The following is a 25,297-nucleotide window of genomic DNA, read 5'->3' on the forward strand; positions in this document are numbered from 1 at the left end:
TTCTCAATGAAACGTTCACTATATAAAATTAACAGTAGGCTTACTGGGTAGCCTTAACTTCCTGAGCAGGTAGCAGATATTAGGGGGGGTTGGTTGTGTAGCAATGTTTCCCATATTGACATTTAAAAAACAGTGGATTTAAAACACATTAAAAATTGACAAACCCATGTCTGTGTCTGTAGCAGAATCAAATGTCTAAGCTTGTTACTTTGATATAGTGTAAAGCTCTAAGTAAGGGTAAGATATGCATGAGACTAGAATGCTAGCCATACATTAGGGGTAGAATTCAACATAATCTGGGTTTCTTTACACCTGATAATATACATAAACTCTATGCTGGTATTGAGAATGATATCATAGAAAGTGACTGGATCCATTATGTCTTAGTGTTCTTGCTCCCAACTCCCTTAGGCTTTACCATGTGATTAATTAAACGTTATTATTTGATACGTTTCTCTGATGTTAATTTGAATTAGCCGAAATGAATTTCGTTTTACCTACAGTTATCTACTGATGCCTCAGCTTGTGCCAGCATCTTAGGCCATAATCTTGTGTCAGAAATTAATAACAACGATACAGTGAAATATTACCCAGCATTTCATTAAGTCAATCAAGGAGACACTTTATTGAAGGTGATGTGGTTATAGGGTACGGCTACGTATTTGGCCAAAGTTAAATGTACTGTCGTCCATGTAACATTAAACCCATTGTCCTTCTAATAAAAAGACTGGGGTGGTCATTTAAGTATATGAGATGTAACATCTCTCCCCTCTGTCTCTTCACTGGCTTTATTTCAAAATCCTGACTCTTAATTTCAAAGCTCTTCATAGTGGTTCCCCTACTTATATCTCCTCACTCTTCTCTAACTATACTCCCAGTCTCTCTGTTCATTCAGTGATATAATTCTGTAATCCCGTCTGATTTCTAGTTCTCATTCACACTTGCAAGATTCCTCAAGGGCCGTCCCTATGCTCTGAAATGCACTTCCCCGGGCCAACCCATCTTTCTCCCTGCCATTGGTCCTTCAAAAAATCCCTCAAGACCCACTTATTTAAGTACGGCTACAACCTTACATGTTAACGCCATTCCTCACATATTTCTTTAGCTTACCTTTACTAGTCCCTTCCTTGCAATACTTATACTAGTGTGGCTGGTCCATCCTTTACTATGGCACTTTTCCTACCTTTCTCGTAAGCTCGTTTGAGCAGGGCCCTCCTCAACTGTTGTTCCTGTAAGTCAAACTGTTATGTTATATACTAAATGTTATGTCCTGTTATGTTCATGTACTTCTCATGAGCTGTCCCATTCTTGCTCCTCGTGGGAGGTGGCAGGATGAAGGAAGAAAGGGCAGGGGAGGGGCTAGCCCCAACAGAAGGGCAAAGAAAGTTGGCAGAAATTGGAGCTGGCTGGGCCAAACACCACTCACCTGTACCCATGCCACTCCAGTCTCAGGTATTAACTAACCACCTTGCTATAGACGTTGTTTTATACAATATGTATGAGCATGTAATTATGTGCAGGCATTTATACATTATGGTGTAGGATGAGTAAAAACAAAAAAGGAAAGGCAATGCAAAGGCCGGTTGTTATGCTCTGTAGCTTCACGTACGTTTTTGTTCTTGCAGTTATCCATCCATGCACAGCGACATCACAGATCTCTCTGTTACACTACAAATTTACATGAAGGAGCAACAAAATGGTTTTAGATTTTTTTCCCCCCTAAGATTTGCGTATTATAGAATATTTAGCAGGTTGTACAGAAGCCCTGCATAATACTGGTGTAATCTGTGCTTCTAAGGTCCTTCTTACTAGCCATACATGACTAAACATGCAGTGTGTCCAGCCTTTACCTGACTAATGTCCATCCTCATTTAGGAAATAGGTGGAGATGCGGAAGATTCTGCTATAAAATATGGGTGCGCTGGACACCCCTCATACAAACTATGGCCACAGATGAAGCACACCTCAAGTTACGCCAAAAGACCCAAACCTGGTTTATTTTTGGTCTTTTTTGTTGTTTTTTTTGACCTGGCATTAATTCTATATGCAATTACTAAACTTTCACCCAGGATGGTATTCTAATGGCTGTGTGATGTTCAGGGCACTAAAGATAACAGGCCAAACGAGCATAAATAATGCCAGTCAAAATAAAAGTCCACATTATCCCAAATAAAGCCTTAAGGTTGAATTTCATTTCTTTGTACGGCAGCAAAAAGGTGCCCTTTAGCTATTTAATTCAGCGCTGAGGAAAGGAAAAACCCTTCTCAGCATAAGCCAGTTTAAGAACCTCCTTTGTACCAAAAGCTGATTGACACACTGAATACATCAAGCTTGATAGTGTGTTATCAAAGGAGAGAACCAGGTTATCCGTGGTGCAAATGCAGAATTACAATTTAAATGAAATTCCGGATTTCGAGATATCTAGGCAGCTTAAAAACAAATGTAAGAAAAGAGTTAAAACCAAACTGGAAACATAGCAAAGCACGACCATTTACTAAGAGAATTATCCACATAATCAGCCCCCGGTCCCCAAATTATTTGTAGCTTGAAGGTGCTGTTCCAAATGCTTTTCTGAATGTAATACCTTTATAACTAAACCCAGCACTGGAAACATAATTCCTAGTACTGTTGAAGGCTCAAACCCAGTAATAATTTGTGCCTCATTCATATTTTATAGCTGGAATGCTTCCGTCCCTGTGACACAAGAGCAAAGACAGACAGGTTTCATCCCTAGCTTCTCACATGTACTGTGCCTTTTTTGTGTTAGCAGATCATTGGAGGGAAGCTTAAAAGTGTACATATAGGATAATATTTGCATGTTAGGGTGTCCAAGCACTGTTTTGTCTAAGTGGAACAGCACATTTAAGAGAACTCATAGGGATTTATGTACATAAGCAAGAGTTGGCAGGACACACCAAGTTTCAACTGAATTTAGTATTATCTTTGATTTATATAGCGCCAACAATTTACACAGCGCTTCTTGCAATACATATATTCAAGGGGTATGACAAGACGAGAAATGACAGACTAAGACAAACCGATACATTAGGCTAAGAGGGCCCTGCTCGCAAGCCAATCAAAAAGGGCAATTACTGGCTAATTTCTCTGGCCAGACTGGCCCTGTATGTGTGTGTGTGTGTGTGTGTGTATATATATATATATATATATATATATATATATATATATATATATATATATATATATATATATATATATATATATATATATATATATATATATATATATATATATATATATATATATATATATACACACACACACAGACTTAAGCTTGCAAGGGGTGATTAAAATCTAAATTAATCAAATAGGATTAAAACAGGGCCACCCAAACTACATTTAGAGCAGAAGGGGTTGGCCCTTTGTGATGTAAAGTGAAACCAGCAACATGAACCTGGCACTCTTCTGCGAACTCCCTCTTTATTGAATTAACCCAAAAAGACACACACAGAGCAACAGTGAATAAGAATAAAGACACCTGCAAGATCAACAAGTTCTCCATTATCAACATTGCTACAATCAACTCTCTCACCCAAGCACTTCTCTCCTACTGTCACGCTTTTCCCTCAACCACCAAAGAGATTGCAAGTTCATAAAGGCCCTCTTCTTCTTCTGCACCAATCTGTTTTAACATGTGTTAATGTTGTTGACATTTCGATTGTCTTTGCTAATTGCTGTAATTGTCCACTGTTGTTACAACACTACAGAATCTGCTGGTGCTATATCAATAAATGTAATGTAATAAACAGAAGCTTTCACAACAGCTTCTACAAGAACAACATTTTTCATTAGACAAGCTAGAAGACTATTGGCACTGTAACATAACGGAGTTCTAATCCATGAATGCCAGGTTTTAGCTCTCACATCACTATTCATTATAAAGGGCTGAAACAAGCACGTTTCCCCAGTGTGAAGTGCTGAGCTGGCCCTATATAATGTATAATTTAATGAGTACAGAGAAGCTGCGTTTGGACTTTTATCATGTATAGTAAAGGCAAGAAGCTGAAATTACAACTATTCCTTCAACTATCAATAGAATAAACTCTATTATAATGAGATGAAAGGTTTCATATAAAGCCCACTGTGTCTGTTACCAAAAGCTCTACCTTGGACTGGATCAACTGCACTTTTCTTTACGAAACTGTTTGGTTCTGCTCTCACATTCCCATTGTCAGAAATTCTCCAAAGCCACAATGTGAGTCTATACCTTAAAGGAAGGGTTGCAGTTTCAACTCCTTCCCATCATTAAGTATTATTAAGATCCAACGCCAGAAAGTGTCTTCTGCAATAGTCTGGCCCTGGAACATGCATAGAATGAAAATCAGTGTGGCTGAAGCAAGAAACTTCACAATGCTGACCCCTCATAATAAATAGTGAAGAGAAGGAGTGAAACCAGATTTCTCTTAATAAGAAACCCAACTGCAGAGCAGTGTGGTCCAGTGGATGATATAAAGAGAGGAGCTCTTTATATCATCCCCTGGACCACACTGGTCTGCAGTTCAAGTAATACTTCATTTGTGATAAAAGGGGGAAGAAATGTATTGCATTCCATTGACATGTGCATTAAAACAAGTCAATAGGTCCTCTTGATGTACAACTACAAAGTCCATCCATGAAGCGGTACTCTAGGTTGGTCTTCAAAAGCTACACCCATACGTTTCTCCTGGAAAGAACAGGAAACATTAAGGGGTAGTATACCCATCTTTCTTCCTGGCATTCTGCACGTTCACATGGGACAACTGCAGATCCATCTGGGATAAAAGCGTCTACGGGTTAACATTCCGTGAACTTGGAACGGGTGCAGCCAAGTGGTTCTGTATAGGGACCGCTGGATTACTCTTAACATGCCGTAGCAACAGATCATAAGTAACAGCAAGGCATACAGTGTGAGACCTTTCAGAAAGGTCACATCTACTGCATTAATATGAACAAAACTGCCAATGCTTGGCCGAGACTTGTTTTTCCAACAAGTCATAAATATATTTATATTTTTTAAGACAAAATGATTTCACTTTACAAAATACAAATATTTATGTCTGAACACTGTAGCATATCTTAGTTTCCATATACAAACAAAAGCTTAATAAATGTAGTCTACATTCAAACTTTATTTTAGAAATCTAGTTATCCGGTCTTGAAAAGGGGGGCCCCATGGGCGGGGTATTTAGAGCACAATAATTAAGGTAATAGTTTTAATCTTATTAAGTTGTATGTCCAATTTAAATATTGATTTACAATATCTTTACATTTTTACTAACATTTTGCCTTTCAGGGTTTATCCAAGGAGACCACATTTTCTCCAATTCCTAGCCATACATCAGTGTAAGTATCGACTTTCTCACTGTTTATTAACCTAGTAAAAGAAAGTAACCATAAGTTTTGTATTTATGGTAATTTTGTTTCACTGGGTTGTAGGACTAGGCGGTCTTTTAAGGGCCCACACAAAGACAGATATATGTCTGAACTGTTCTTTATACAGCTATAGAATGCATATATTGGGGAGTGTCTATTTATAGATGATGTACTTTTAAAGTTTAACTTCACATATTACCGGTATTTATGAAACACACAAGTAGTTAAAGCTATAAGTGCAAATACTGCATACATATTATGTATATATATATATACCATATTGGCTCAGATATAGGCCGCCCCCGTATATAGGCCGCACCCCCACTTTAAAGACTTAAAGTGGGGGGGAAAAGTGCGGCTTATATTCGAGCCAATACGGTATATATATATATATATATATATATATATATATATATATATATATATATATATACATACACACACACATTTATTAGAATATTCAGAGTAACTGTTTCAGGCTTTCACAAGACACCCAGAACTCCCTCTTGCAACGTGAATGTTCAGTACAGTAATGGAAGGGGCAAGTTCTTGGTAATAACAGTTTGAAGCCTTTTAAACCATGCAGAGAGATTTATTGAAGTGTGATTTCCAGCAGTTCAGAGGGTATTTTCCAGATGATTAATACAGGGACATTTTCATTATTCATTGCCATACCTGGATTAATAGAAACGGAGCAACCAGTGAATTTTATGGATACCGGTGGGTGCTTTCCAAATACAAACCATTTGCTGAGAGTTTCTATTAACCCGGAATTGCTTTTTAACCCTTAAACTTCAGAATCATTTATACACTGCATCCCAGTGTTATTTTGCATTACCTTTTATGAAAATCTAAATGAAAGCTCAAGATCAAGGGATTTGTGTGCCAGACAGAACACTGCTCCCACCTCTCATCCCTACTGTGCCGTCTCGGAATAGATCACATACAGAATGTTCAAGGATTTGACTTCAGTCTGAGGAATCGCGTGAGAATGCACCTAATTGGAGGCAGAACAAAGCAGATAACAGAAGCTGGCATACATAAGTCTACCTTTGTATGGTTCCAAAAAGGGAACCACCTGCAAGACAATGCAGTAAATTCTATTAAATCAATGCAACACAGTCCCCGGCTATAGGAACAAACACAAGTTTATCAAAATGGGGCAACTGCTAACGTTACTGCTACCTTTAGAAACTAGTTCAAGCACCCAATGTAAAACTTTGCACAACTAATGTGTTGTTTTTTTAACTGAGAAACTGCATCTCATATGCCTGCATTACTGCAAAATACTTTATAAGTATACCTTATAACAAGCTGTTTGAAGCATCAGGCAATATTATGTCAACCAAGTTTACAGATTGTTGGTGGAAATCCAATAGCCACCAAAAGAAGTGTACATTTAGAGGCAGAAGAGCTTATGGGTAAAAATAAACAATAAGTTGGTTTATACCATAACCTTCAATGGCCACATCTTCTGTGAACTTTTCATCCCATTACACGCTCAAGCCTCCCTAAACAGTGAATCAAAAAGGCAGCTCGTAATAGGAATAGGTTTCCGTGAAGATGAAGGATTTTTTTCAGTTGTGCCTACAATCAATATCCTCATCTACAAAAGTTAGAAACACATCACAGCTAAAGAGTTAATATCCAGTTTATGAAGCAGATCACAAGGTGTTACAAATAATGTTCAAAACTGAAATGGCATTGACCCACTGGCAGACTACCACACAGTCCATGTTATCTTACCTTTGCAGGAACCACTAGGCTGACAACTACATAGACTGGATACGACTTTTGCTACCATATGCTGTTTGAAACCCATGAGCAGTTCTTGACTAATGCATTAAAAGCTAGGGTGCATCTGTTTCTATGGGAGGTTGGGTTGGCAAGAATTAAGTCTTCCCAAACGTAACCAGGGTTTCCAGTGAGGGCCGAAAAAGGCATTTGGTAATCAAGACGCCCCCCCCTTATAGAAAGGACCTCAAATGCAGAATACAAAAAGCATGTCGAAATAAACACAAGAAGCTGGAAATATATATCTACTACTGTGGACAAAACATGTAGAAGATTGCTACCATGACCGGATAATTGAGAAACACGCATGGGGTCTGTCACTAGTTGCTATTGACTTGCAATCTCATCATGTCCAGCAAGCCTGATCATTGACTAGCACAGGCTAGTCTGCTAGACTAACTGTAGACTAACGTCCATACTCCTCCCATTCCTCATCTAACTGGTTACAAAAAAGTATTGCCATGTATATAGTATAACATGGGTTTAAAAGTCATACCTATGGCGGTTCCACAGTATTTTGTACTGCGTGACATTGTGCTCAACCCGTGTCACTCATCAACAAAAATATAGGTGATTCATATTGCTTTGTGTCTTATCAATTTGCTAAACTGCGCTAACTTCTAGCCTGGCATCCGAGATCCAGCTACAACTACCTCAGCCCTTATCACAGGAGAAAGCTCAGTTGCGTCAATGCACCATACTGTACAGTCTAACGTTTCATCTCATTGAATAAGCCCCAACGAATATTCGGATCCAAGAAGTTTGTGCACAAGACACAATTGCTGATTAATGAACTAGACCAGAAGGCATACATTATATAATAGAACGTACACCACATAAAGAAATATTTAAGTTCATCAACAGGGGGGAAAAAAATCAAATAAGAGAAGGCCCGTGCTGAAAACTGGACTTTCGCTACTAACAATAACACCTAATAAAAACTTAGATCTTCCGAGCGTTTCAAAGGAACTGTACTTTGTTCATTTCATTTGGAGTAACTGAATTCAGATTTCTGCATATCCGGTTTACGCGACAAAGAAGATGAACTTTTTTTCCTACCCAGTAATCAAAATATCCATATGCATAGGCTGCAGGAGCTGGCACGGCAATTTTCGTTGCCTATTATGCTTCCCCGGAGCAAATTGGTGAGAAGACACTCAAAGCACAGTGAAAATCCAGCAGTGTGTACAGAGATCCCCCTTCTGTTCAGTAACACGGCACTAAGCAGCTCACTTTAAATGTCTGAATAATATCTGAAGGCTCAGTGCCTTATATCAAAGTGCATTCCCCAGCCTTGTTATCCCTAGCGATGCCCCTTCCCAGCGATATGACATATTCTGTGAATATTAAGTTAGCTGCCGGCCATACAAGTATCTGTGCCATCTGTTTGCATACTTATGTACAAAACACCAGCAACTGTTTTCATTATTTCCTGTGCAAGGAGAAAGCTTTGTTAATTGCTAAAGAATGACAAGGTCTTAAACCCACAAATAAGCATCTGTTGTGCAGCCTTTGCCCTAATATTCATCGCTTCTGCATTTGACAAAGAAAGGATCACATTTACAGCACTTTGTTAAAAAAGGGGGATTCTACAAAGGAAGGTGGTACACACGATATTTCTGGTATATACTCCACCTTCTCGCATATTGTGCATTTCAGTCGCTCATGTTTTTGTGTGTTTTATAGCTTGCAGGATAAAGATAAATAGAAAAGACTCCGGGGTCTTAAGATGTATTGCTTGGAGGAAAGATGAGAGAGAGGGGACATGTGACAGAATCATTTAAATAGTTAAAGGGATTTAACAAAGTGCAAGTGGGACGTTTTTTTCAGAGCGGATATGTTTAAACAAGCGGCCATAGTCTTTTTTTAATCCCACTCCCGCTGATTTTTTGCCCAATCCCGCCCGCTCCCGCAATGTGGGTGTTCCACTCCCCCTCATTTGTGGCCAATCCTGACTGCTCCTGCCACATTTGTGGCCAATTAAGCCCACCTCCTTACCTGAACTGCAGATTTCCCGCGCAGTCTCTTGCTCCGCCCAGGAACAAGGCGGAGTCACAGGAAGTGACATCAAATCACGTGACTCCGTTTTGTTCCTGGGCGGAGCAAGAGAAGAGACACTGTAAGGGAGCAGCGAGAAGGCAGCCTTGCGGGACTGTGCGGGATTTTCGGGACCCGCAGGTACAGTGCCCGACCGCCCGCTGCCACCCGCAGCACCAGCAAGACCGGGACCCGCCTCCCAATGCAGTCCTCTACTCCACAGTACAACATAGCATTGCCCTCCCATCTCATACTTACACAAACCTCAAATACATCTGCTTTCCTAAATTATTTTTCACCAACACAGTTCATGACAAAAATCCCCTCTTACACTATTCTTCCACAACATATTCCCCTACTTCCCCCATTTATCTTACATACTGACTGATTTTCTAAGATCCTGCTGTTAATAGGAGGCACAGATAACATAAAGGAACAATCTAGGCTTATTTTCATATAAAATGCATATTGGAGCCCATTATGCATTGAGTCTGCTGTGTTTTGCTACATTCAAATCGGTGCACGCATCGTTTAAGTAGTAGAATTTATTCTGTCTCATTTAACTCCTCCCCCCAGCTGCCTTTACTTAGAGCAGGGCGCATACCTTGGTACGCTCCTTGAACATGCTCAGTCAAACTCCTGGTCAACAGGGGAGGGGCAGACCTCACAATAATTCCTGGGTATATAGAGAATATCATAAAGAACTACAGTTAATGTTTCTGTTAATGTTTAAATCAATATTATTTATTATTGGTTTTATAGTACCATCATATTTTGCTATGTGTATATAGAAACTAGTTATGTAAATGTGTTATGTACAGTAATCTCTGTATTCTAGCAAACTTAGACGTTGTGGGTTCTCAAACGTATATTGTTTGTGTATGGCATTTTTCTAACGAACACCAAATTGGGTAGAATATTCTCAAGTGACAAGAATGTTACTTTCCGTTAAGGACAGAACAGGAAGTACTAACCACAGTGGACCCCTGTTGAAAAGCAGCACAAAGTCATGAATTTCCTTCTGTACATGATATACAGTACTAGCAAACTAATCCTACAAAACTGTTTTCACCCAGTCTAAATTTTAAAATCTAATGTAGCTGTCATCATGAAATCAGCAGGTTGCCTGCCTCCCATCAAGTGACCGCGAGCCACGGCCGAACTTCTAATGAATGACCGCGGCTGGTGGTTCACGGCGAACCCTCCGGCGCCTACTTTGTCTATAGGTGGCACTAGCCCTGTTCCTAGTACATGCGCTGGTTTATTGGAGCTAGGTCTCTTGACAGGAATAACACTGACTACTGCTAATGCTGCAAATTAATCACTCATAGAAAAATCCAAACACAGATTATAAATCATTATCATTCGCACTACATAACATGAAATGCATAGTAACGGCGTATGAGATTAAAAAAAAATTATCTTGTCCAAACCTGGACTTGGCGGGCTTCTATAACCTTCAAGGTTCAGCTGGATGCTGGTATCTCCATCCTCTTTTGCTCTTCCAAGCAACATCCAGTTTTCCACATCACTCTGGTCACTCTCTGATGTTTCATCTTCCTCAGACTCGCTCTCGTTTTCATCCTCAGAACTTCCCCTGATCACCAAGACTTCCTGGACTAGGCCACCTTTGTAACTCTTGCTAGAACTTAACTGGCCAGATAACCGACTGCTGGCAAGCTTACTGCAGGATTTGCTGGTCTTATAGTTAATTGGTGTTGAATGGATTGCTGGTTTACCTTGCAAGGAAGACCTACCCTCCTTACTCTTAATTTTGGAACTATACACACTGTCTTCTTCCAACGTGTCAGAAAGGATAATGACTGCCGAGCTATCAGAAAACTTGACATCATCACTGTCCGAGATGGTAATAACATTGGAATCAGCACGCACATTGGCGTCATTGTTGAATTGCTGCTTTTCCTCTGGTTCTCCGTCAACTTCTGCTACATTGGACCCACTGAGATTTTGGGAATAGTGCACCTGGCTATAGAGGTAGAACTCAACTTCGCTGTCAATGCTCTCATCACTGGAAGACTCCTCTCGGTACAACTCATCTTCATATGCTTTCAGCTCCTCGTCACCGTTAAACATTCTGAAGAATGTACTGAAGGAAAGGAAAAGATTAAAAACAATCGTCAAGGACAATCATGCATATAAACAAAAGTATGCTGTAAATAAGGTCTAGCTACAATTTGTTAGGTAAAGAATATGAGGGCAATGGAACAAAGTGTAAGTAAGCAAAAGATGAAATCGGACAGCACCCAAGTTAGAGAACCTCACTGTATGCCTTTTGACAATGGTCAGTAGGTCAAAAGATATATATTTTGGGTGCTTAGTAAACCTTTTTATGGTTTTTTGGAAACACTTTGTACTCAGATTTGGGTTTCTGTCCTATTCTAAGTAAATATATATTAAAGCCAGATGTGAAAACAGAGTACTGAAAATGAAACATTGTCTAGTTTATGTGGTAAACAAGGTGATAACATATGGAGACCTCAACCAGAATGAACCATAAAGTGCGACGTTCTACACCATCCAATTTCTGTAGCTGATTATGGGTGGTGGCTAATTAAGATTACGTGAAAACCCTGTGTGTGCAAAATAAATAAGACAGATAAAAAATCCAAAACCACCTAACCCATAAAAAGGGACGCCCAAGTCCCAAATCATTCTGCTTTTCTACAACAGCGAATCACAATAAATGGATATTGCCATACAGGTCTCAGAGAACATAGACCAAAGAAATACCTTCTAGGGAATTATTCTTCACAACATGCAGTAACAGCTAATGTGAGGAATGCAAACTATTGATTTTCTTTTTCTTACAATAAAAAGGGAACGAATGCTTATTATAAATTAGCATGGCAACATCTTTTGAAAGCTGCATTAGCCATTGCAATGGGAAGATCGTGATGTATTGAAACTGCAAAAAACAAATCCATTTTAATTTAACGTACCAAGACTACATGAACAAAACTAAACCTAACTGCTGCCTTGGGAATACACCACTGTAATGATCTATTATACCTATCCAGAAATTAATATAGTAGACAGGTAAACCACCAATTTACGATTATATTAGCCCACATCAAGGCTTTCAGATACGCTCCCAGACTGACCTTTTCAACATAAACCCTCTGGAACCCTCTTGATTTAACCTGTTAACACGGCAGATTTAGGCAGGCTATGGAAGTAGGATATATATATATATATATATACACACACACATATATAAAAAAATATAAAACTAGTGTTATGAGCTTTTCACTAACGGCACACACTGTATATAAGCCATAGCAGCCATGCCACATCTCACCCATAAGAACTAGAATATGATTCCCACTAAAAACAAGGGCCTTGTAAGTAAGGAGTCTGTAACTCCTCCAGTATCTTTGATCCCTATTCCATGTTTTAGGGGGGAGCGCTGTGGCACATGCGGCACGTGGAGCATCAGTGTCTTAACTTCTGACAACCCACAGTAGCCAGAGATAAAGACCCAGTTACACGCAACAGGTAGAAGCCATTGGAAGCTCCACGTAAATAACGACTGACCCGGAAGCGTTCTAACACGGTATCCACTCCCCGTCCCCTCTACTCACTGTGCGCCGGGCTGCGCCACGCTACAGAGAGGATGGGGTTACACACGAGCTGACCGACACAACGTTCCAAGCCCGTGCTGCACAGCACAGGCGTGGAACTGCCCGTGTCGCTCAACATGCGTCAGAAGGCAGGCGGGGCCTCATGGCATTTCTATAGAGCGGCCGTGGGCGCTGGCAGATGACGTCACGCTCATAGTCGGCTCAAGGCTTAAAGCTTTTTGCCAGAGTGGGAGGGGCTTTTGTGTGTTGCACGTGGTTGTCAGACTGGGGTTGCGACAGCGACATACATGATGTGATGAGGCTTTCCTGCTTATTATTTCTTCGTTGTGTTTGCAGCACAGCTGTTGTCATGTGTGTGGCTTTTAGAGGCGGGTTTATTCACACCTGGCTGGTTGGGGATCGTGGGAGTTGTTGTTCAGCAATACTTTAATTAGTGGGGAGAGACACTGGGAGTCAGAGGAGGTGACGTCCTTAGGTGCAAGCAGTAATAGTAACCAAGTGGCATTTCTTCGATCTGCTCAAATACTATCTTGTTTGCTAGCTAACATAGTAATTTAGGTTTAAAAAAGTCCCAAATCCTTCAAGTTCAACACTTCTACATATCTGTTCTGCTTTTGATCCAAAAGAAGGCCATTTTTTAGATATAAGATGACCCCCCAAACTATGAATATTAATTTAGGAAAAAAGAAAATGCCTGAATGTGACTACCCTATAGGAAAAAAGTTTTACTAGTAAATATTAATTTGTGTAAACTATTTTTTCATATTTAATAAAAACTGTGATTGAGAAAAAAATCATTTTTTGTTTTTATTTCCTATTATTTGCCAACCTGCCCCCAGTTATGCCTTAAACCCCTATATGCCACTCTGCCTCCCAGATAAGCCTTATACCCCCCTGTATGCCACTCAGCCCCCCAGATAAGCTTTATACCCCCCTGTATGCCACTGTGCCCCCCAGAAATGCCTTATACCCAGTATATGCCACTCTGCCTCCCCCGGACTTACCAATGCATCCCTAGACTTGTCCTCCGTGCTTCAGACTCCCTGGTGTCTAGTGGGCGCAGCTGGTAGCATAGACGACCTGCGCCTCTGCCCGGCACTTGTGCTGGGCTTCAATGATGGACCACTGGAAGATAATGTCATGTCCCAGAGGAAGTGCCGGCAGCAGCAGAGGTCTGCGTGCATCGCGTAGACGTCCACTGGTTGCCAGAGAGGAGGATCCAGGTCTCTTGCAGCACTGCAGAGCATTTGCTCTGAAAGAAACTTGTCTTATATTCAAGCAAATATGAGAGTTTTCTACTCTGAAAATGAATAAAATGTATGACTGTTCCTTTGAGGGGACACTCAACACTGTCCGCGATGGCGCAGTATCACCTACCTATCCTATCCAGCTTCCTTACAGCGTATTGAAGCAGAACCAAAAGGTAAAAAAAAATAATAAACACCAGGTAGTGAATAAGTGAAAAAATAAAATAGAATAAAGTTACTTCCGCGGTACTGCAGCAACCCAGACAACACTCCTCTCAGTGTTCAACAGAAAAAGACACAGGTATAGGGGCGCATGTACATGTGGGGAAGAAAGTAAAAAATAATAGTGCAATATCTCAAACCAATAATGATAAAGTGTGAATGTTTGGGGAATGCACTCACAAAATACCGATGATATACAGGCTCTTCCAAATAAAATATTCTTTATTTTCTTCTATTTCTAAGATAAATATAAAAAGAGAAAAGAAAAAGCCAATGGTGCAGAATCCTCCTGTTGTGGTGTAAGGAATTTGGAATACACTTACAGGATAGTAGATTTCACCAGGCACTTCATTTTGGGGTACTTCTCAACGCGTTTCGCCTTGCGGCTTCCTCAGGTTTGAGATATTGCACTATTGAAGCAGAACACTGGAATATGATATCAAAGTAGAATACGACATTCTATAAGGTGGTCACGTGGGAGCTCCCGAACTGGCACATGATGCCCATTGCTCACATAAGCAGGTCAGTGGAAAAGGCTGATAGTACTGTGCCTGAAATCTCAGACACTTGGGAAGTGTCAACGATCGCCTCCTAAACTTAAATGGTGTCGCTGGAATGCCTCGATCAGGAGGCATCCAGCGACACCAAACACTTACCTCTGGGTGGGCTGTGACCGCTCCAGCTGCCGGTGTTCTTCGCCATCAACAAGATGGCGGCCGCCCTGTAAAAGAAACAAACAAGTTTTTAAAGTTCGCTAGATGGTCTAGAGAACTCTGGCTCCACTTGCAGGTTGAATACAGGTACTGCATTCAACCATGCAAGTCAATGGAGCCCAGCTTTCTAATCACAATGTGATTAGTAAAATATAAAAAAAAAAAAATATGGAAAAAATTAAAAGTGCTAACATTTAAAAATAATTATGCAGTGATGTCACTAGATGAACCATCCAGCAAAATGTGTAAAAAAATATAAAAAAAATAAGTATTAAAAAAATAAAATAAAAAAATTAAGTTTATTATTTGGAGCAAGTGCTAAAATTTCTCAAAAATCTCAACAAAGAGTTAAAATAAAAGCACTTCAAATACCCAAGGGGTGTCTAATATAAAAACAAATGGCTGATGGGGTAAATTGGAGTGGCTGAGCTCAAAGATAGGGCATAGGTACAGACTTTCCAAAATGGACAAAAAAAGCGCACTTCCCAAATGTGGCATTTTAAATCTCAAACAACACGACAAATCCATGCATGTTGGGTATCACTGCACTCAGGAGATGTTCCTGAACACACATTGGGATGTTGTTTGACAGTGACATATACCAGGACCTGTATATCTATAACTAAAGTACAATTTGTGTGAAAAAAATTACTATTACAAAGTTTGACAAAGTGTAGTTGTATAATTGGTGCATGGAAAGGGTTAAAATAACAGCATTTGGAATACCCTGGGGTGTCTAGTTTTCAAAAATATATGGTTTGAATGGGTTAAATTGAGTTAACCGGCTTCAAAGATGTTCCAAAGAGGAGATGGAGGCAGAATGACCAGATTTGTTAAAAAAGATTTGGAAATCATAAAACGCTGCTTGTACTTATTGCCCTATAACTTACAAAAAACAGCAAAAAAACATAAAAACATTGGGTATTTCTAAACTCAGGACAAGTAGTAGAATCTATTTAGCTAGTTTTTTTACTTGCTTTTTTAGGTGAGTAAAAGATTTTTCAAATAAAAGTCATAAAATTTGTTTTTTTTCAATTTTTCACCATGTTTTTTTTATTTTTTTTATAAGATGATACGATCAAAATAATGGTATCTGAAGAAAGCCCATCTTGTCCTGAAAAAAACAATATATAACTTATGTGGGTACACTAAATGGGTGAGGAGAAAATTACAGCTGAACACAAGCACCACAAAAGTATTAAAACAGCCTCGGTCCCACAGGGTACAAAACGAAAAATGAGCCCGGTCCTTAAGGGGTTAAAGACTTAAAGTGGGGGAAAAAAGTGCGGCCTATATTCGAGCCAATACGGTATTGTGGCCAACAGTTGTGTGTAAAGTGCTGTCCCTCAGTACGTGAGGTGTGTATACTAACGATTACTCTATACGCCCTACATGCTGCAGGTCACCGAAATGTGAAAAGGGTGTGTCATTGAGAACGTGGCATCCCTAACTACTTCTGTCCCAAGTTTTCCAGGACAGTCCCCAAAAAAAACTCGTGTCAAGGGGCACTGTGCATGCTGACTGATGATGCATGTGCAGAAGTACCCAGGTACTGTAACATGGGATGTTGTGCTCCACCACTTAATGCTTTACATGTGTGTCATATAGATCAGTCTTCTAAAGATGAATTGGCTCTGTGTTGGTGATCAAGTCTAACTAGTCAATCAAGTGTTTCAATTCAAGAAGCTAACCTTCAGTTTCACCGCAAACTTTACAGAAGCTCAATTTAAAGGGCTACCCCAGCTGTGCTGCAGTTTTTACCCCAGGTAAGTGCTCTTTTTCATTTGGGAAGAATGCATATTAAGAGTACGTTAATATGCCTTCTTCTTCTTTAGAGGGGGTTTCTCCGAGCATCTCCCTCTTGCTTCGGTTTTAACATACTAATTGGCTCTGGGCCCCGCATGCCTCTCTGCAGCTATGATCAGCTTGTTTTACAATGCGAGCGATAGTGCCATATTAGCAAATCAGACGAAAGTTAATCTAAACACAATATTGACACAACTGCAGTGCTCAAGGCATGTAATGTATATGTGCCCCACCCCAAAGTCCAATACAAAATACTATACTTCCCGAAGTTGAAAATAGGTAAAAATCTGTATTATTTATTCCATTTCTTCTAAAACACATAGGTGCAGCTCAACATGCACGACACTAAGCAATATTTTTTTTTTTTATCTTGTCCCTTTAATCACAGATAGCAAGATGTAGCACCCCCCAAAAATAAAACCGAACAAAATGAACCAATGGCAAAAAAAAAATGTCAACGTGAAAAATCTCCAAACATAAAGCTTTGCAATTTTACTAAAAAAAACTAAAACTTTTGGTGGCTGAACATATTATCTGTTATATCTTTAATCTGATTTTCTAAATAATAAAACTGAAATAGTTAAAATAAAATATATAGTAAAATAAATTAGTTTAAAAAAACCCTTACAATAACCCAATTACAACCAAGCATGGACACAGTCTTTTTAAAGAATGTTTATCAGTGATTGGCTGGCGTTTATCAGCCAATCACGAGAGGCTCAGAAAATGTTATTTTCTTTTTTATCTATAGAAAAAGAGGAGCTGTATAAGAATCGGAAGGGGGTTACTGAGCAGCTTCATCCTCAGTCGACTGAGAAGTGACCTCTGATACCCGACCGATAGCCAAGCCATGGCAAAGATCAGCCAGGATACCACATGGCCTCTGGTGGTAAATCTATTCTTCCTAGCGCTGCTTCCTGGGTTTGTAAATGTAAACTTTGCCTGTGCCAGGAGCAGGTAGGTTAGGTTCTGGGACACTAGGCCTAGTATCTCAAATACATTTCCCTAAGAAGGATACAGTTATCTTATTACTGGCCTTTGCCTGGAAACCATAATTGTTGCTAATTCCATGATAAACCCAACACGGTTGAAGGACCTTATTCAGGCTGTGGCTCTCAAGGAAAATAAAGTATGGGCCTTCTAAATTCATAGATTTAGACAAAAAAATTTTTAAAAATAATATCCCAGTATTCACAGATTGATGAATAATCAGGAAGTGAAAACATGTTCGCAACACTCAGACGCTGCTAAATAAAGGCTAGCCTTCTAAACCCTAATCACCATTCTTTTAACAGCTAATCACTTTAAAAGAGCTAGAGTTGTTGGGAATGGAAAAATAGTACACCAGTCAACCAAATCAAGAGCCATGCATAACACTGGCCATTATGAGAGGATGGCAAAACAAGCATTAGCCAAAAATGATCATGTGATAGCATGTCTGGAGTTTGCCAGACATTGCTCCAGCTGAGACGTGGAAAATGTTTTGTGGCCAAATATTAAAAGGATATGTATGGTGCAATTTCACCTATGCAAAAACGCCCCTGTTCCTCAAAAACCGCTATCCCTAAAGTGAAGAATGGTGGTGGCATCCTCATGCTGTGGCAATGGTTCTAATTTGGAAGGCCTAGGCATCTTGTTAAAATTGAAGGGACGATGGATGGAGCAAAATACTCAGCAAGGACTTCCTTCAGACAACTAAAAAACTAAAGGTTGGGGAAAAATTATTTAATATATTTTGCTGAATATTGACTTAAAACGCAAAAAAACAAAAAAGTGAATGTCCTGGAGTGGTCAGATTTAGAATCTGTGGCACTATTTAAAAATCATGAGCCACAAGCAACACTCAACCAACCTTGGGCACATCTTCTCCCAAAAATGGGCAAAGTCACTCTGACACTGTGTGCAATAAAGAAGATTGCAAGCACCTATTGGAGTAGAATGTGGCTCTACCATATATTAATGTGAAAGAGTTAAATATTGATGCACACAACATATATTCCATTCATGTATCAGCTTATTTTTTTGAAAATTTTGACATCATCATTTTTTTTATTACTAAAACTTTTTTATTTTTGTATTTGTTTAAATAAAACATACATGATCAAATTTCAGTTTACCATTTGTAATTCAGTAATATAAAACATATAGGTAATAATATAATATAATAAAAATATAAAACAATTACTTATGGGTAATTATTATTTTGCAAGGCACAGTATATATATATATATATATATATATATATATATATATGCACACATACACACGCACACTTTTCCCCCCTTGAATTTACCCGTTACCTTACCCCTGCCCCCTTTAAACCATTCCACACATAGAAGTGGCTATAGTGAAGCATTCTGTTCACAGGAGGGGATACAGTAATTATTTGTATAGCTGTCATGCCCTTTTTGTTATTTAATATATTCCCTTTTCTACAATTAGTTTTCATGCTTCAGAGGTTAAGACAGAGCTTTATATTGCCAACCACCAACCCCAGAGGTAAAGGGAGTCTCAAGGCTTGCAACATTTTTGCTTGTCCTTTCTGAGAAATAAACAGCTTGCCAATAATTTCTTTTTTACAGAGTAAGGGATATTTATGTGGGCTAACAGTTTTTTAAATAATAGCTTTCAATAAGTACAACCCACATAGACTCCGTGGGTCATTTTTAAATATAAAATATTATTATTCTTCCCACTGATGCTGCTGAAACTTAGGAGTGAACTAATTAGGAGTTCACTGGAGACAATGAAACCATGTAACTTCCAAGCTAGTTCAAAATATTAATTACCAAGGTCGGTTAGCTTCACCGGTAGGTAATGGTATTATATATGTACATTGAGTAAGGGGCCAGACTTTCAGACGACATTCAGAGACAGTGGAATCAACATATAGCGCAAAGGGAGATATGTGATTTTATAAATATATATATATATATATATATAAACACCTTGAGAAGAACTTAATAGGGCCTGACTGGAAATGAAAAGCAGCCCTGTAATCTGTAATTGATGTACATGTGGTCGTCGGCCAGTTGTACGACATATTCACACTCTGGAAGTGTTTATCCAGCCAGAGGCCACACACCGACGGACCGGATCTGCCGTCGGTCTACCAGGCATTTTCCTGGTTTGCCAGATGGGCAGCTCAGCAAACCTTTTTTTTTTTTTTTTTTTAATTACATGTAATTTAAATGTCATTTCTCTGGTATAAAAAATGTAAACCATGATTCGATCATTTGGAATGTCATAAACATGTTGTTACCAAAATCAGTAGTTGAGGTCCTTCTACTCTTTTCCTTTCTTTTGGGAATTTGCACAAGAACAGAAAGAACCCTGATAGAAACAAGTGTGGTAAAAGAACATTAAATTCCATTGTTTTATGAGGCCAAATGAATCAGAATTATTATTATTTCTTTAATGTGGCGCTATTTTTGAGTTATTGTGTGACATCTCTTCTTTTCCTGATGTTGGTGCCTAAAATTATTGTACGTCTTCAGGAATGGGAAAAAAAATAAGTAGCAGCAAAAAAAAAAAAAAAAAAAAAAAAAAAAAAAAAAAAGAGCTGGAAAGGGGACTAAAAGATAAAATAGGAAAATATTCTTGTTAAATACATAATTGGGGAAAAAAACATGAAAAAAAAAACAACAAAAAAATACAAAATATACAGGTTAATGAATGTATGCCCTTCTAATGTTAAACTTTATTAAGTGATTAAGTGGCACAGCACAATGAGCATATGTTATTCTTCACCTTTCATAGGTATCAGTATATTTAATTATTAATATACATATTACACTGAATAAAATACAAACTTCTAGACGCTTCTGAATATATATATATATATATATATATATATATATATACATATATATGTGTAGTTAGTGTAACAGTGTGTCCTGTGGTTGTAGGTAATAATACGTTTACGTTAATATTAGACCCTGGACCTGACGACTAGCAAGACTCATTTTATTTACTTAGGTGTTTTGTTGGTAAATTCTGCTTAACGCATAGTTCAGAATACTTTGGAAATTTGTTCTGCAAACTGTTTGGTTAGTGAATACACAATCCCTCGGTCTAGTGTAGGGACTAATGCACAGTTAAATTACTGAGATATATTCAGTCTTATGACCAGTTGAATGATACAGGGCCATTTCAGCCCTTCAAGCCGGAGGTACCAGCCAGTATGGTTCCTTCATAATAAATATTGACGTAAAAGGTTGAAACCACAACTCTCCCTTTAGTGAATAAACCCATGTATTTAGCAACTTGAGAGAAGGGCTTTTCTTTAAATTCCTTGAGCTTTGAAAATGCAGCGAAAGATGTGGATGGGCTTGCTCATCTTATATGAAAAGGGAATAAAGAGTTGTCTGCATTGTGCTCAGATCATTTCAATATTCTAACATATTCGTAGGGTCACTTAAACTACCCCCTCATAGCCTAAAAATATAAATAGAGTATCTATCTATAAGATAGCCTTCATACAAAATCCTTATTTTCTGAAGTACTGGCATGTGTCCGATTTCCATATTTTTCTCGTCGCTTTTCTCCGATAGCTGCTGTCCCTTTTATGCGTCCTTACCTAAGAAGGATAATTAGATGAATCCTACAGAAAATGTATACGCCAAGTCTGCCTTAAAATCAGAACTCAATTGAGTTTATTCATAGACTAGACAAACTTTTCAAATATAAGGCATGCTATATGGGCATATCATTTGTACAATCAACATCAGACACACTCATATATTTGTAGGGACTCTATTGTGTTGCAACATAGCACCAACAACCATTTATACATTTGTCTGTAGCACATTATAGAAAACAGTTCCAAAGGAGACAGTACAGGTCCAGGCTGGCACTTTAAGGCCAGCGGCTGTCTGATGATGTAGGTGCGGCCGGTGGCCGGAAGTGCTCTGCTGCACTCTGTGTTTTGATGCTCACATAGTATGTGGCCAGGCATGCAGGTGTAGCAGATGGCCAGTCCAGGAATTCCCTGGCACAGCACTTGTGATGTAATGACTCCCTCACACAATATACATAAAGCATGATGTCACACCCTGATGGTACACATACCATGTGTTCTGGTGTCTCAGCATGGGACATTGAAATATCAGTAAACATTAATCATTGTATGCTTGCAAGAAAAAGTCTGCTTATATTATCGACCCAGTCAGTGTCCCCTGCAGTTCCACCAATGATGAATGCACATTATACTTTTGAAGTGCTTTAAAATGCATTCTTTCTCTGTATGGGAAGAAGCAGCAGAAAAGTGCCATTTAAATAAATGGGAGTACTTTCTGCACATGCGCATAGGGGTCTTAGTAGAGCCCTTAGGAACTTTAGCTTGGATCTCCTGTGGGTAAAACGCATAGTGGGGAATTCTGCAGAATCCTTCCATGCATTTGCCAGGTCTATGATCATTTAAAGCAGGTTCATATGTATCACATCCATTGTGTGATGGCCGGACTGACCTTTTAACTTGGTATATTGTCCATATTAATGTTATTGGTAATTGTGTATTCTCCTATTTGTTACAGTGCTACCAGGCAGGTATGATGTCATAATGTATTTAGATGCTGTGTAGACTTTAAGAAACAAAATACTGGTAATAAACTTAAGACCCAAATTAATTCCTTCACTCTAACCAGCTGTAATTATTTAATTTAGTTATTATTTAGCAGCATTATATTCCACATAGCAAGCAGTACCTGGCATAATATTTTGCACACAAACAAAATGTTAATATAGAGCCCTGCTCAAAAGAGTTTACAATCTAGAAGCTAGACCTTCAGTAACTGGAAAGAACATTTTGACTCATGTTATTTTAATAACCAACATCTGATACTTATTTATTGAAACTGTTGCATTTTTGGGAGACATAAAACAAATGATCTCTTGTGAAAAATCAAGTTAGAAAAGAAGGGGATTTATGCTTTATTTATTCTTAAAGAATAAAAAAAAAATGCATTTTATTAGGGCTAGCCTGGAAATGGAAAAGAAAGTGGGGGAAATGACAGCCGATTAAAGTGAAAAGACATGTGGAATGTGTGCAGACTTTAATGGAGAGACATTTAGAAGGTCAAAGTATCTTATTATTCGATTCCACAGTGAGCACCTTTAAGCACATAACAGGACTTAATCTTCCTTTGCGTTTCATTCCTCTAACAAAACCAATCTCCAGAATCCAATTGACATTTTACTGATTTACTCCACGGGGTCTCAGGTCCTGCTACCAACCCTGCTGGGTTTCAAGCCTTAAAACCACCACTTATTGAACAAAACCAGCCCAATTAAATGCTGCTATACATATTCTTAATTCTCATTTCAAGTACTTTGCGCAAAGCTTGATTTTGTTTTTATTTATTTTTTTCTGTCTTATTTGTATTCACCATGTATCAATATCATAGCTACCGAAAGGCACTTGTATTTAAATAGTAAAATATATATATATTTTTTTAAAAAAACAGGACACTTTGCTTTTTTCGTTTTTCCTCCCCATTAAGTTTATTAACATCCAGCGTTAACAGCGCTTTAATAGACTTAACCCCTTTGTGCGTGGTATCACATTTAGGTTTCTTAAATATAACGGGCTCAAAATTCAACCCGAGGAGTTAAACCGATACTAAAATGAGCCACGAATAATTAATATCTACCAAATTATTGTTATTTTGTACCAATAAATATATATTACATTATTTAGTCATTTTCTGTTTTTGGTTAAAATATTATTCAATTTTTTTTAAATTAGAGTTTAGTGTTTATATAATCGATTTTGATGTTTAATAACAGTGGAAAAAATGCAATTTTTTTTTTCTCTTACATGGAACAAAATTTACCCGATATATGCTAAATGTATGACACATTTTCTTGGACAATGAAGAATAGAATAATGATAGATAATGAAGCAGAAACGAACAAAAAAAAAACAAATTCTTTGCTGGTAGTGTTAAATAATATAGCCAATATAATTTTATTACTTATTATATAGGAATTGTTTTCGTGTTTATTAAGGGAAATCTCTTTCCTTTAACAGGTGTTTCGTACATCTGACGCAAAATCGAATCATGCGCTACATCAATCTACTCACTGGAATTATGAACCATTCATCTTGCGCTTCTACATATACAAGTAAAAATATGTGCATGCATGTAAAGCAACGAATGTAAAAATATTTAACTCTTTGTGTGCTAAAGACTTATTCATCAAGCAGCGTTACGCACCCATCCCGATTATCAATACCACCGAGAGAAAACGATCGTACCCAAAAAGTCATTTATATTATCAGCTAATATTAATATGCATTATTATTTTCCATTGAGCACATTTTTTCGAAGCGATCGCATGTATTTATTGCTTTTATATATATATATATTTTGTTGCTTATGTATGTATATATATATATATATATATATATATCGCATAGAGTACAGTGCCTCTGCCATGCCTTCCAGTCTCGGGCTTCCACTGCTGTGCTGTCCATGTGCGATCGGTATGCTCGGTTATGTGCAGACAAGTGAGCGAGATGTAGACTATAACCACATAAATAGCTGATACAGAGAGGATCTGATAATAAACTAATGACTGAATATATATATTAGGGTCACATTTCTCGTTTATTTAGTTGACAGCTTTATAGAATGTGTATTTTCTTGCAGTGAAGTATGTAATTCCTGCACAGTGCACTATATGCTGCACATAGCATGTGTACTGTGCTGTACTGTGTCTCGTGTGGTATCGCACCGGTCCGCGCAGCGCAGAGTAAACATGCGTGGTCAGTATGCAGTATATCAGGTGTAGCCAGGTGTCGTTAACCCCTCCGCTCCCGGGCCCAGCTGTGGCTGATTGCACAGCCCCCATGATACAGTTAACGCTCGGGCTATTTTAATACATAACATGCCCCAATGGCTCTTCCTGTTTGGTGGTGAAAGTGACTGCGGGATACAGACACCTGGTAGGGGTTCACAGCAACGGTCAAAATATATTTATACTCCTTTAAAACAAATCCATCTACCCACCCACCGCATTCCTCTGAGTGAAAACACGATGCACGTGGATTAAGCATCTGCCGAAAAGTTACGCAAATAATACATACTCAAATATTGTTAATAGTTATCTTCCACAACCTGTAATCTTTTTATAATTATTATAATTATATGAATTGCTAAATTGCTATTTTAAATTGTGGAAACATTATATATATATATATATATATAAAATTTATATATATATACATATAGTTTTTGCACCATAAAAGAGCAAGCTAGCAATTATATATATATATATATATATATATATATATCTACCTGTGTTTTTTTTTACCTGGATGATCTAATAATAAGGAATTATGGCTAAGGGGAAGGGTTTAATCAGTTAGTGTAGTATATTACAACATGTGAAAACCAGAACAGTTGAAGGGCCAGCAGGAACATTATATTGAGTGCCCACCACTGTACCCTGAATGTTCAGAAATCTTATTGAGAGAGGGCCATCTGAGGTATGGGGGAGTCAT

The 25,297-nt window shown here is 38.3% G+C and overlaps 1 protein-coding gene across 1 annotated transcript in view; it reads right to left on the reverse strand.

The window, feature by feature from the left end:
- The window catches only part of LOC149285070 (zinc finger CCHC domain-containing protein 7-like), an 81,106-nt gene extending 67,119 nt beyond the window's left edge, over nt 1-13,987 (reverse strand). The window contains exons 1-2 of the mRNA XM_089495861.1: nt 13,884-13,987; nt 10,635-11,308 (exon numbers count right to left, since the gene is read on the reverse strand). Coding sequence (XP_089351987.1) covers nt 10,635-11,308; nt 13,884-13,987 — 778 coding nt within the window. The remainder of the gene's footprint in view (nt 1-10,634; nt 11,309-13,883) is intronic.
- Nucleotides 13,988-25,297: the final 11,310 nt, after the last annotated feature.

The sequence above is a fragment of the Sceloporus occidentalis genome, unplaced genomic scaffold (genome assembly GCF_023333645.1).
Source record: "Sceloporus occidentalis isolate IW3139 unplaced genomic scaffold, rSceOcc1.0.p SCAF_85, whole genome shotgun sequence".
NCBI classification, from domain to species: domain Eukaryota; kingdom Metazoa; phylum Chordata; class Lepidosauria; order Squamata; family Phrynosomatidae; genus Sceloporus; species Sceloporus occidentalis.